The 13,687-nt window shown below is 31.6% G+C and overlaps 1 protein-coding gene across 1 annotated transcript; it reads right to left on the bottom strand.

Annotated features, from left to right (window-relative positions):
• Positions 1–3,322: 3,322 nt before the first annotated feature.
• LOC120068159 (protein DETOXIFICATION 49-like) lies at positions 3,323–5,492 on the bottom strand. Its single transcript, XM_039019863.1, has one exon. The coding sequence runs from the start codon at positions 5,197–5,199 to the stop codon at positions 3,607–3,609; it is 1,593 nt and encodes a 530-aa protein (XP_038875791.1). The 5' UTR covers positions 5,200–5,492; the 3' UTR covers positions 3,323–3,606.
• Positions 5,493–13,687: the final 8,195 nt, after the last annotated feature.

Genomic DNA, 13,687 nt, shown 5'->3' with positions numbered 1-13,687 from the left:
GAGCATTTTAATTCAAACTAAATAAAATTTCAAAATATTAATATGGAATCAAAATCTACCATCAACGGTTACCAAAATAATGCAAAAAGAAACACGAGAGATGACATTAGAAAAGGAGAAGAAAAGGGAAGAAAATGGGGAAGCGGGTGAATCATGTGTTGGCCCGTTTAAATAAATTAAAGCGTCTTTTTAAGAGATGTATATTTTTTTGAAAATTGAAACGTTTACTCAACAAAAATTCATTTTTTAGAAGTGTCATTAAAGTTGTAACAATATGTTTGTCAGAAATATGCATGCAAATAAACGTGTCGCTCCAAACGAGACAAATCACAAATCATGACTCACCTTACAGAATAATGCCTAACAAAACCCGCTCCTCCTAGAAGTTATCACCCTAATTACACTTTTCTTGACTTTGTTTAGCAAAACGGTCACCTTTAATAACATCTTCCCATTTATATCACACATGAATTTGACACCTTTCTCAAATATTCGTCATAAAAACTTCCTTTTAATTTAATGACAACCCAAAATGTACGTATTTTCCTTTTGTTATTTAGCGTTTGTTTGTTTGTTTGTTTTAGTAATGTTTAGGGATTTCTAAACTACCCCAAAGTATTCAAAATCACGTAGTATATGTAGGTTGTAGGTTGGTAAAATAAAAAAGAATACAATATCATGTATGGTAGCTTACGGAACCTATAGCCTTTAATTTGGCTAAGATCAACTGAAATAATTGGAAAATAAACCAATTTTTTAAGACCAAAATACAGTAATGGACTTAAATTTTCGTTGATATGTCGATATTATTGTATGTTGACATTTTTACATACTCATATATGCAATATTGATATAAAGGTCAAAATTACAGTAATGGACTTAAATGAGAGAGATTCTTCTATTGCATGACTTTGGAAATTGAAAGGTATATATTTGTTTAGAAATTCATATCTTATTAAGAATTTACATTAAAGTTAGTAGCATCTCTAGCAAAGACACATTCAAATTATACGTTTATGAACACGACAAATTTAGTTCAAGTTAGAGTAAACGATTCCTTGTATCAAACCTATTTTTCTTTTCAAATTCTCGCTTCACGTGGCCAAATCACTCTTCTTGGGAGAATCACCTTAGTTACAACCCATTTCTCAACTTTATTTACCCTAATAATACACATCAGAAACAATAGATCTCTTATAATTCAATAGTGGAAGGGGTGATTATTGACCGCTAAAACTAAATCGAAATCGAATTAATGTGGTTCGTTTTGATTTGATATATTTTGAGACCAAATTACCGTTGTTCGGTTGGTTTCAAATTTGAAAACCGATTTCAAACTGAATCGAACCGCTTTTATATAGATAACCGTGAAATCGAATTGAACCGAACCGCTTGTAAGTTAGAAAATATGAAAAAGTATGAAAAAAAGGTGAAACCGAACTGAACATACGATTTGGTTTGATTTCAAAAGATGTACTTTCTAAAATTTGATGTTTGGTTCAGTTTGAACTCCAAACCGAACCGAACCGAACCGAACCGGTTAACATCCCTAAATAGTGGTGTAATCACCCTAATTAACATCTTTGCTAAACTCTCATTCTCAACCATCTCTCCTTCCATTTTAACAACACCCAAATTTGACATCCTTACCTCCTCTTGTTCAAGATCTTCACTCAAGTACAATTCCACAATTCAATAAGCACACCCATTATTCAATTCAATTTAGAGAAAATAATAATTTTAAAAAACCTACTCTCCTTTTATATATTGTCATTAATATTTGTTTAGGGTAATATAATTGAACTTTGAAAAATATGTTACCTTCTAAAATAAAGATCGAAGTCATCTTATTAACTAAATAAATAAAGAAACAAAGTGAGATAACTTCAACGATAATTGACATGATTTCTTATCCTAAAGATTGGAGATTTGATCTTCATTCCATCGTTGTTATACTCAAAATAAATAAATAAATAAAAACACAAAAAAATTAAAGATAAGAGAGCAACTCAATTTATACTCACTATTTCATATTCAGTTGATCAATTTTTTTTCTTACAATTATAGCATCACCACGGAAAGACAAAATCATATTTATTTGTGGTTATAATTTTCTTTTTTCCTAAAAAAATTAGTGTTTATTCAAAAGGATCGAAACAAAATTGAATTTTTCTTTTTTAAAGTTGAATTACCAATATTATAATACAAGTCAGCATGAATGGAAATAAATGGAAATAATACGAAAATGGGAAAAAATTTAGAAGATATAAATATGATTATCGATAAATTTTAATTTTAATATATATCGAAAGTAGATTGAATGGAAGCAAATGAATCAGATAGAATTATTTGATTTAGTTGATAAACTTTAATCTTATTTAAAAAAGAGTGAACCTATACTGTAAGATAAAATTAACGAAGTAAATTGAAAAGAAACAAATAAATAATAATAATGGATAATCAATACTTTATGATAAAATAAAAATGAACTAAAATAAGGTAAGAATAGTACCTAATACACATTATAGTTGAGCGAAGAGGAGGAGAAAAAAGGTGAAAACGGAAAAATTGTGCATGTTTTTGGAAATCGAAATGCATACTTGATAATCAAAACAATCTCTTCTAATTCCGATAAATCATGTGAGGACCATCTAGTCAACTAAAATACATATTAAAATGAGTTATTTTTAAATATAGAAAAATAAATTAAAATATTTACAAGATATAACAAAATTTTAGAACTATCAGTGCCTATCACTAATAATTCTAAAATTTTACTATATTTTGTATATATTTTTTTAAAAAAATTCTATTTGAAATAATTTTTCTATTAATATACATATTTGTTAAAAAAAAGGAAATTTCAAAAATAGAAGGATAAGAGAAACTATTTACATAAAATTGATAGAAATTGATAGAGGCAGATAGAAGTTTATCTGTATTTATTAGTGTTATTTTTACTATTTTTATAAATAGTTTGTTATTTTTTCTACCCGTCAAAATTTTCTTAAAAACCTTGATGTCTTAAAAGCTACGCTGAAGTTATAGTGACATATTTCTATCAAAAACACATTCAGACAACATATTTTTAACATGACAAATATGACTCAAGTTAACCTAAACACAACAATTCTTTGGTCAAACATTTTTTTCTTCAAATGCTCATATCAGGGGACTAAACCCCTCTCTCCTCAAGAGTATCAACTTGAATTACATCACATTTCTCAACTATGTTTACCTTTTCCACTCACACAACTATACACAACTCAATCTACTAAAAAGATCAGTTAAAAAAAAAACATACTATCCTTTTATGTTATTATTTCTTGGGGATAGACCTTTCATTCTCGACAATGATGCCACCTTATTTTCCCAAATGAACAACATGTACTAAAAGACGAGAGAGAAACTCAATTTACATTCACTATGCTATAGATAATAACATCATCAATAAAATTGGTCCTCATTTTGATAATAAAACCCTCCTCTAATCCCTATACAAAAACAAGGAAATAAAAAACATTTTCTTCACTAAAAAAAGAACAAAAGAAAAGGGAAAAAACATCCCTAGCTGTGGCGAAACTCCTAAATCTATCCTTCTTCACTTCACACTATCAAATCTCTTCCATTCCTTGAATTAAAACACTCTTTTATTTCATCATCATCATCATCATCTTCTTCTTCTTCTTCCTGCAATTCCCCATTTTCTTCTTCATCGTCATTTTCAATCTCCACCACGCCATTTCTAGTCAATTCCTTAGCTCTCTCAGCTTGTTCTTCCCAATTGGTTCGTACCAGAACCATCAGCATCGTTATTGCACATGACCCCTGCGCCGCCAACAGTCCAATCCACAGCCCTTTGAAATCCCATCCGGCGTAAAAGCTCAGCCATATTGCCACCGGCATTCCCACCATATAAAAACATCCCAAATTTATATTCGCCCCCAATTTTGGCCTGGCTGTTCCTCTTAATACTCCACAGCTTGTCGTCTGTGGACAGTTTCCCAGTTCACAGAGTCCGATGATTGGGAGAATTGTAGATGTTAATTCGATGATTTCTATGTCTTTTGTGAACATTGTTGCCCATACTTTCCGGATACTGAAAGCGAAAACCAACGCTGAAATTCCGAAGAAGAAGCTTGTACAGAGCCCAACAATGGCGGCTAATTTTGCTCCGTTTGGATGATTTGCTCCCAATTCATTTCCTACTCTTGTTGATACTCCAAGGCTCAAGGATGATGGGAAAATGTAGATTAAAGCAGTGGTTTGAATCAAAATCCCCATTGAAGCGATTGTGGATTGAGGATTCAACATGAACCCACTTAATAAAGTCATGATTTCATACCACCACCATTCTAAACAAACAGAAATACAGCTTGGAATCGCTAATTCAAGTAGCAATTTCCATTCTTTCAACCAATCCGACGACATTCCCGGCCAGGTTTTCTTGTAGACGCCGGAGACTAAGATGAAGATAACCAATAATCCGACGAGGTTGAAATTAGTCCAAACGGCTCCTAAAGCGACGCCGCGAGTTCCCCATTCGAGAACAGAAACGAAAAGGTAATTAATTGGGATGTGAAATAGAATGGCTAATATAGCACAACATGTGATAGGGAGATTAATGGATTGACTACGAAGGTAAATTCGTAAAGGGTGAAAAAAGGACAGAGCAATTAAGTCGGGGAGAGAACAGAGGATATAGGAATGAGCTTCATTAGCAATATCTTCATTTTGGCCAAAAAAGAGAAGGATTTTCTTCATATTGAACCATAGAAACGAAATGGGTAATGAAGAAATCAGGAGAAGAATGATAGTTCTTTGAAGAGCAAGGCCTAAAAGTTTGAATTTTTTAGCTCCAAAAGCTTGGCCACAAATGGGTTCCATACCAGTAGCAAGACCAGAAAGAACAGAGTAACCAGTGATATTAGCAAAGCCAATAGCAAGTGAACCACCAGCTAAGGATAAACCACCCAACCGGCCAAGAAACATCATGGAAATCACCGAACGAAAGTACATTAAAAAGCCGACAAGAATCATCGGAAATGCGACGCTGGCTATACATTTGGACTCTGTAAGAACATGAGGACGATATGGAAGTTCTGTCTCTGTTTCTTCCGTTGGGGATTCTGAGATCAAAGGAGTTTTAAGTGTCGGAATGTTTTGTTCGTCAGAAAGTACAGATTCAGAAGCAGACATTGTCGGAAACACACAAAAAAGAGAGAAGAAAAAAGGGTAATTTTTCTTTTTTCTTTTTTTTTTTCTCAGAAAGAAGAAAACAAGGTGGGGGCACTTTTGAACAGAGATAATGAAAATTAAATGTTGAACTGAAAAATGAGTTGAATTCTTAGTTTATAAGCGGGCTTTTATGACCATGAAGAATGAAGGCCTGCAATGGAAGAAACAAGAAAATTCCAAACAGAGATAGAGGGAGACAGAGACAGAGACAGAGACAGAGACAGAGACAGAAACAGAGAGACAGAGAGACAGAGAGATTTGCAAGACCAAATCTGAGATGGGTCAGTGCGAAGGAATGAAAAGGGTTATAGCAGTATTTATAGTGAAGAAAATTCTACATAAATATACGAGTAAAGCCGAACAAAGACCAGTAAGAAAATTATTTATTTATTATTATTAGTTTTTTTAATTACTTTCTCGTTTTTGTTTCTATTTAATGAAAAGTATTAATATTGTTTATAAACAACGTTATAAGACTAGGAAATTCTGCCATTGGTACTTATCTTAGAGGACAAATACTAACGATTGGACGGTTAAGTCGGTCACCATAGTTTAATTTATTCACATAAAAGCCTCTAAGTTTCGAGTCCAGATTTCTAACCTAGATTGTAAAAGCGAAATTTTTTACAAATAAAAATAATAAAAAAAAAAATATCGATATCTATTAAAAATATATTTCTATCAATTTTTATCATTGATAAATACCAACTTCTATCAGTCTCTATAAAAAAAATTAAAATTTTACTATTGTATGTAAATAGTTTATTTTTCTATTTTTGAAAATTCTCCCTTTTAAAATGTTGCATTTTAATTTAAACTTTAGTTTTCATTTAGTATTTAGGATTTAATATTTCACATTTTTCTACTACATGTTTTCGTTAATGCTATTTTTTTGTTTGCGTCATTTTAATTTATTTGAAATAGTTATTATGTGATTTTTCTAAAAAAAATTTTAATTGTGATGAAAAATTAGTGACAACTAATTCAATTATAATTAATTAATATAAGTCAATATTAAAGATCAAAAGTAAATATTTAATGAGAATTAAAGGTAAGAGTGTAAATTTTGATATTAGGGACTAAATGAAAACAAAAAAATTTTGATATTAGGGACTAAATGAAAACAAAACTCATTCGTCATAAGAAAAAAATTTGAATTTAAACTCAAAAGTCAAGATTAAAACTATAATATTTTGAAATCTAAAGGTTGTTTAGAATGCTGAGATGAGATATGATGTCTAGAATATATATGTCTATAGAGTTTATATGTATGTAGAATTCATATATCTATAGAGTTTATATGTATGTGGAATTCATATATTAGTGTTTTGGGTGTTTGGGATGCAAAGTTAAGTTAATATGTTAAGGGTATCTGGTGCATTTTTTTCTAACACAAATAATCTATTTTTATGGTGACTATTTTTGCTTGGAAACTTTTTTTATTAAATAATTCTACATATATATTTTTTTTAATAAACTATGAACTACATTTTTTCTTTTTTAATTACATTTTGTTTTATTTTTTTTAAAAGCACACATATATTGTTGAGAGTTTTGGAAAAGGGGTTCATGGTTTACTTATGCATAATAAATTTTAATTTTTTAAAAAAATTTAAGAAATCATTTTACAAATTTGTGCATGTAACATTTCTAGTTAAGTTGGACAAAATTATAAATTCGTTGGAATAAAAAACAAATTTGGATTTACATGGTAAGTGAAATATTCTCAAAATATAATTGCACTATATGGCCATATTAACATCATGTTACATGGTTGGCACAAAAAATATGTAACAAAAACCTTATTTTTTGACCCATTTATATAAAAAAAAAAAAAAAATTATATATGATATGTGCCAACAAATGACTAAGTTCACTTGCACAAAAAATTACATAAATGTCCATCCAAATCGTCTCTTTGTAGATATATTTGACAACTTTCTTTTACCTTCCAAACTCTAGTTTATAATCTTTTTGACATGATACAAGTTTATATTTGGATTAACTTGGAATTTTTTTTTTCAAAAATTTATTTTAATTTAAACACTTTTGATAAAAATTGTTTAAAATAAAAACAGTCATGTGTTTGATAACTCTTTCTCATATACAAGTATGTTTGATTTGTTATATGCTAAAAATATTTTTATTAATGTCAAATTACTATAATGAAAGACTATAAGATACTATGAAATAATAATTTAAAATGATTATTGTTCGAGTTGGTGGAGGTGACCGGCATTGGTGGTCGTCGAAATTGACCGTTGATGTTGGTGGTTGGATGTGGCCGGAGTTGGCCGCTGGCAGAAGTCACCGAAGATAGCCGTCGGATATGGTGGTCAAAGTGGCAACGGGGGCATTAGTAGTGATAAGGGATGGGTGCATTGTTGGACATAGTATAAGACATTGATGACATACCGAACTGCCCTCCCAAATATTGAATTGAGTTTATATTTCAACTTATATCATTTCATGTGTCATCACCTCAAACGCCTCCTTAGAGACAAAATTGAAATTGGACTAAAAATTTTGGCCCTGTTGGCAATCATTTGATTTTTCATTTTTAGTTTATAAAAATTAGCCTAAATATACTCATTCCACTTCTATGTCTCTTGCTTGTTATCTATTTCGGATTCATGATTTAGAAACCAAGCCAAAATTTGAAGCTAAAAAAAAAGTAGTCTTTAAAAACTTATTTTTGTTTTTGAAATTTGGTTAAGAACTCAATTCTTAAACTTAAGAAAAATGCACACCATGGAAAGAAAATGAAAAAAAGTAGGCTTAAATTTCAAAAATAAAAAGCGAAATGGTTACCCAATAAGGGCCTTAGGAACTAAAAAGGTAGGTTTTTTCGTTTTCCTTTTCTTTTAATATTAATAAATATTTTTAATTTTGTTGTCAGGAGGAACCGTGCATGACTTATGCAACACATTGAGATGTTGAATGAAAATTATAGTTTTGAACCGACGGTTTTTCCTTTTTCTTTCTTACTTTATGTTTTTGTATTTTGGTTTATGTATCATAATAATGTACTAGGGAATTATCAAAATAGGGTTGTGGAGAATAGTATATTACACAAAAGATTCGTTGTTGAAATAAAAAAAAAAAAGTTCAAACATCTCGTGTGATGTACCTCACGAAAATTGTTTGAACCATTTTGTTTCTTTCTTGTTTTGTTTCTTTCTTCCTTATACAACTCACTATTTGGATTTGAGTGAAAAAAGATAGAGTAGAAAAATGAAAATGCGACGCTCTGTTAGAGACAATTCGAATATCAATTATTTTTACACAATTATAGAAATGATATGAATGTGTGAAAAGATATAATTACAGTTTTCTATTTAATTTGAAATGAAATATGTGTGTTTTAGCTATAATTGCAATGAGTTGTTTAATGGAAATTGTGTATGGAGATTTAATTTCATTGTTCTAAAACCATGGCCGCATATTCCTCTTCCATAACTGCACGAAAAAAGAAAAGAAGTAAACGAAAATAAAAACCTCATTGCTCTCTCCTAGTAGAGGTGTTAAAAAAATCAATCTAACTTAATCCGAAACCAGGTGGGATAGAGTTAGGTCCACCAATTCGATTCGATTTGTGAGTTTAGAAGAAACAAAATCTAATTTAACTCAAACCTATATATATATTATGTTTCTAATTGGCTTTTATGTTGGGCCTATTTTTTGTTTAGGGTTTAAGAGTGATGTCATACCTAAACGATTTTTAGGTAGGAAGCCTATCTTTGCTATATATATATTTATAAATGTCTTTAAATTTATTTTTTTTTCCAAAAAGGTTTTTTATGTTATTTTTGGACAGTTTACCTTTTTTTTTAATATATTTTTTTATATTCGTTATATATATATTTCCTATTTTCAAAGTTACTTTAATCATGGAGAGAGAAAATACATTTATTATAAAGAGAGAAAATGTATTTATTTTAATTTTTTCTATTTTTCAATTTAGAAAAAAATGCATTTAATGAAATTTTATTTTATATTTACGTTAGTTTTCACATATCAATTTATTGGTTTTTTTTTTACGGATTAATGATTATTTTGAATATACTTTAGAATATTTTGACGGATTCATGATTATTTTAAATAGAATATTTTGACGGATTCATGATTATTTTAAATATACCTTAGAACATTTTGTTAAATATTTTAAAAAAAAAATTCTAACCAATATATGAAATATACTACAGTTTATAAATTAGAGATTGACTCAATACTTGACATAAATCACAGTATAAACAAATATATGAAATATACCATGGTATATAAATCTTCATAAATTTAATTTACACCACAGTATATATATTATAATACAGTTAAGTTTAAATAAGAAAAAACAATCGTTTATATCAAATAAACGAATACATATATCACAGTATATATAAAATTTCCTACAAAAGCTAAAAAAGTACATATATCACAGTATATATAAAAAATAGGAAAAAAAATAAAGTCCATCTTCATATAGAGGTTTATAATACATAACCCTCAATCTTCATCTCTTCTTCTTTTTCGGCCATGGCCATCATGGATCTCTCCCCTCGTCATTGTCGATCGGATTTGCTCGCCCCATCGTGTCGTTGATCGAATCTGCTCAACCCATCACCGTCGATTCGCCCCATGTCGTCCGCACCATCGATTAGTCCCAAGTTGTTCGTGTCATCTCGTGTCGAGCTATCAATTCACCCCACGCCTTCGTCTACCGCCTGCAACTCACATCTCCAGAAGGAGAAAAGAGGGGGAGGGGAAGGAGAAAAGAGAGAGAAGAGGAAGAAACGAGTGTGAATTATGGAGGAGAGAATATAGAAAATATATTACTGGGGAGAGAGAATATAAACATGGGGGAGAGAGAATATGCATGTGAGATTGAGATATGCATAGGGGAGAGAGAATATGCATGGGGGAGAAAGAGTATGCATGGAGGAGAGAGAAATATATAAATATATATATAACTAGGTGAGGACTAAATTGTAAATGCCACTGATATTAATGAAAATATGAAGGCCAATNCTTAAGTAAGGGCTAAATTGTAAATAACCACTTATATTAGTAAAAATAGGGAGGCCAATAGGTTTTTTTTTGTAAAAAATGAAATGTTCAAGACATTAACGTAACATGTGCCTATTCTTTAGGCATTTTATGTAGAAATCCCATACATAAATAAATCTCTTAATCCTACATGGACATTATCATTGTATCGTCAATTATGTACTTTGTTGCTCCTCAAGATAATAAAATATTCTCTCTTCTGCTCGTAAATGTAGCTAACACAATATTAGTGAATCAAATGTCTTTCTTATTCATGTTCTTTATTCTTTGCTTGTTAGTTTGTTTATATAGTAACATATGTATTTAGTTGTTAGGATCTTCTGTTATAGAGTTTTCACCAGAATTACACCGCCTCTCAATATATTTTTCTCTTGTCCAAGGCCACAACATTCACCATTTGGAAACATCAAGGCAACTAATATGATCTCCCTCTCATTAGCTCGTGCTTCGTTGAAACCAGAGCTGCTCGCCCTTGATTATCTCCTTCTCCCTTCGTTCATTGTAGCTAACATATCTCATCTCCCTCTCATTCACCTTTCACCCACTACTAACAACCACTCGATATGATAGTCATCATCTATCTCTCCATAAATTACCATATGTTCACTAGACATTGGCTTCTATTGTTCACTAGACATTGGCTTCTATTGTTCACTATAAGGGTGTTGATGTCGTGGTTGTCCAATTTGCTGGCACCAATTCTCTTTCAATGCTAGTCATTTATCAAACCAAAGAATTAAATCTAACCTAGCCTAAAAATATAAGGGTCGGGGTTGAATTGGGTTGTCGTTTAATTGTAAGGGTGTTCATGTCGTAGAGGAAGTGTATACACGATATATAGAATGTGAGGACCTTATTCAATTTGACTGTTGAATCACCAATAAATGGACCCCACCTGTCCCCCAACTCATTGCTCTTCACTTAGTATAGATAAACTTTCAAACAACTAAATCATTTGTACTTGGTAATGAATTATAAAAAGTAAGCTTGTATCGTATTAGAGTTAGTTTTGTATTTGCTGAGTTTTTAATAATCTATTAATTGACAATTGTCACTCACTTGTATTCATGTGCTTATTTATAGCACTTGTATTCATTGAATACTAATGAAGCAAGTTTTATTTACATCTTGCGTAATATGGTATCAGAGAAGGTTGGTTCAGGATGTCCTGTGTTCAAGCCTTTGCATTATTATTTCTTCCCCAATTAATATTCATTTCCACTTGTTGGGTGTTCTCCATATTTCAAGCCCACAATTGAGAGGGAGTGGTAGATGATATAAGATTTAATTTACCTTTACCCATCAACTTAAGTTTTTGAGTCAATCGATAATTTAAGATGGTATCAGATGAAATTATCTCTTCATGACCGATACATTGGAAGCGGTTGCAGTTGACCTCGAAGATTCTTCCATGGCAAACCCTTCGAGTTCTCTACCTATGAATTCCATGATTTGATGAATTCCATGACAAATCAGTTGGTCATTGAGCAATACTCTAATCCACATTTCCTTCATCACTTTGATAATGCCTATTTGGTACTTGTTTCTGATCTTTTAACTGAATCCAATTATATTTCCTAGAGTCGTGCCATGATCTTTGGCCTTATAGTGAAAAACAAACCTGACTTTGTCAATGGTACTATTCTTTACCCTAATAATGAACTAAAAAAATTCTTAGATCATATGTAATAGCGTAGTTACCGCTTGGCTCCTCAATGTTTTGTCGAAGGAAATCTTTGCTAGCATAAATTTTTCGGATTCTACCAGAGAAATTTGGTTAGATCTTCAACAAAGCTATCAATGCAAGAATCGATCTCGAATTTTTCAATTTCATTGAGAAAGTTCTAATTTTTTCCAAATGGTTACCATCTATTGGCAAATTGAAAACATTATGAAATGAATTGGTTTCATATACGGTGATTTGTACTTGTGGGCACTATGATTGTGGATGTAATGACCCGACCCCCTAGGACTTAAGTTAGGCCGTTACTAAATACATGCATACATGGAACTTAAAACGACACTCTTTTATGGTGAAATAAATGCAAAATAAATAAGGTAAGTTTAAAGTCCTTTATTAAATGCAAATTTTAAAAATAAAAATAGGGTACCCATAAATCATAAATGTTAATAAATAAGTTTGAAAACAATTCTTAATAGTAGGTTTCAAATATCAAAACTGTAAGTTAAGCAAAACATGAAAGGAAATCTAAGTCTCATGAGCGGAAGCATAAAACTGGTACTAGTGGCTCGATCACGAATTTCGCTTGTCCATCGCCGGTGCATCTCTACCTTTACCTGAAACAACAACATAAGAAAGAATGAGTATAAAATACTCAGTAAGTAACCCCACTATTGGGGTCAGGTTAGACATCTATGTCATCTAGATGCCTACCCCTGGTGAAACATATAAAACGCCCTAGTCCTCATGGGGCACATACATACATAAAAAAAAAACTGATGTCTATCCTACTGTAGCTAAATATGCCCACTACCTCTGGTGAATCCCGAAGAAAACACAATATCTGGTGAATCCCGAAGGAAACACAATATCTGGTGAATCCCGAAGGAAACACAATCTGGTGAATCTCGAAGGAAACACAATCTGGTGAATTCTGAAGGAAACACAATATCTAGTGGGCATTCTAACTAATCAGTAAAATCACTATCATAGTCTCAACATCATAATTATCACAATATGGTCCTATGATATGCATATACGATTCAACATCATGGCTCTACAACATACATATATGCCTCAATATTCACAGATCAAATACAACCTCATGGAATCAAATATCATCTCATGCTAGCATCCAAGTATCTACGCGCACAAATAAATCTTTCAGTTTTTCATACAAGAACATGCATCGGTTATACTATACTATCAATCTATCATGCCATCGTTCTATCATAATATTCATCTATCATACTAGCATACATCTAGTACCTGACCGTGGGTAGTTTCGGTAGTAAGATTACTTACCTTAATCGAAAGTCCACAAATAAAATCAGACAACCAAACGATGACAGCGACTTGAAGTAACGACCCTAACATACAAATACAACCATTAAAATTCCAGTCCAACAGTAACTGCGAAAGCTTAGACCCAAAAACAAAATACCCAAACCACACCACCCGCAACGATTACCAAAATTGGAATGTGGGAGGCTGAAGTCGGATCTGGGTGGCGCGAATGACTGAGACGCGAAGAGGTCAAAGTTAGATCTGGGCTGGTCGTAGCTCGGATCTGGGTTGGCGGTTGAGGTTGGCGTCGAACAACGGGGAGATCTGGGCTGGCAGTAGCTTGGTAGGGCTGAGGAGGACGGTGGCTGGTGGAAATAAAAAAAAATGGAGAAGGGAGGGTTTTGATCGCGCGTGAGG

Source organism: Benincasa hispida, chromosome 12 (assembly GCF_009727055.1).
Source record: "Benincasa hispida cultivar B227 chromosome 12, ASM972705v1, whole genome shotgun sequence".
Lineage (NCBI taxonomy): Eukaryota > Viridiplantae > Streptophyta > Magnoliopsida > Cucurbitales > Cucurbitaceae > Benincasa > Benincasa hispida.
Note: the sequence above shows the minus strand (reverse complement) of the source record. Positions and strands in the feature narration are given on the sequence as shown.

What these genes read in the sequence shown, in the direction of transcription:
- LOC120068159 (XM_039019863.1), bottom strand. Translation starts at nt 5,199, where the DNA reads ATGTCTGCTTCTGAATCTGTACTTTCTGACGAACAAAACATTCCGACA.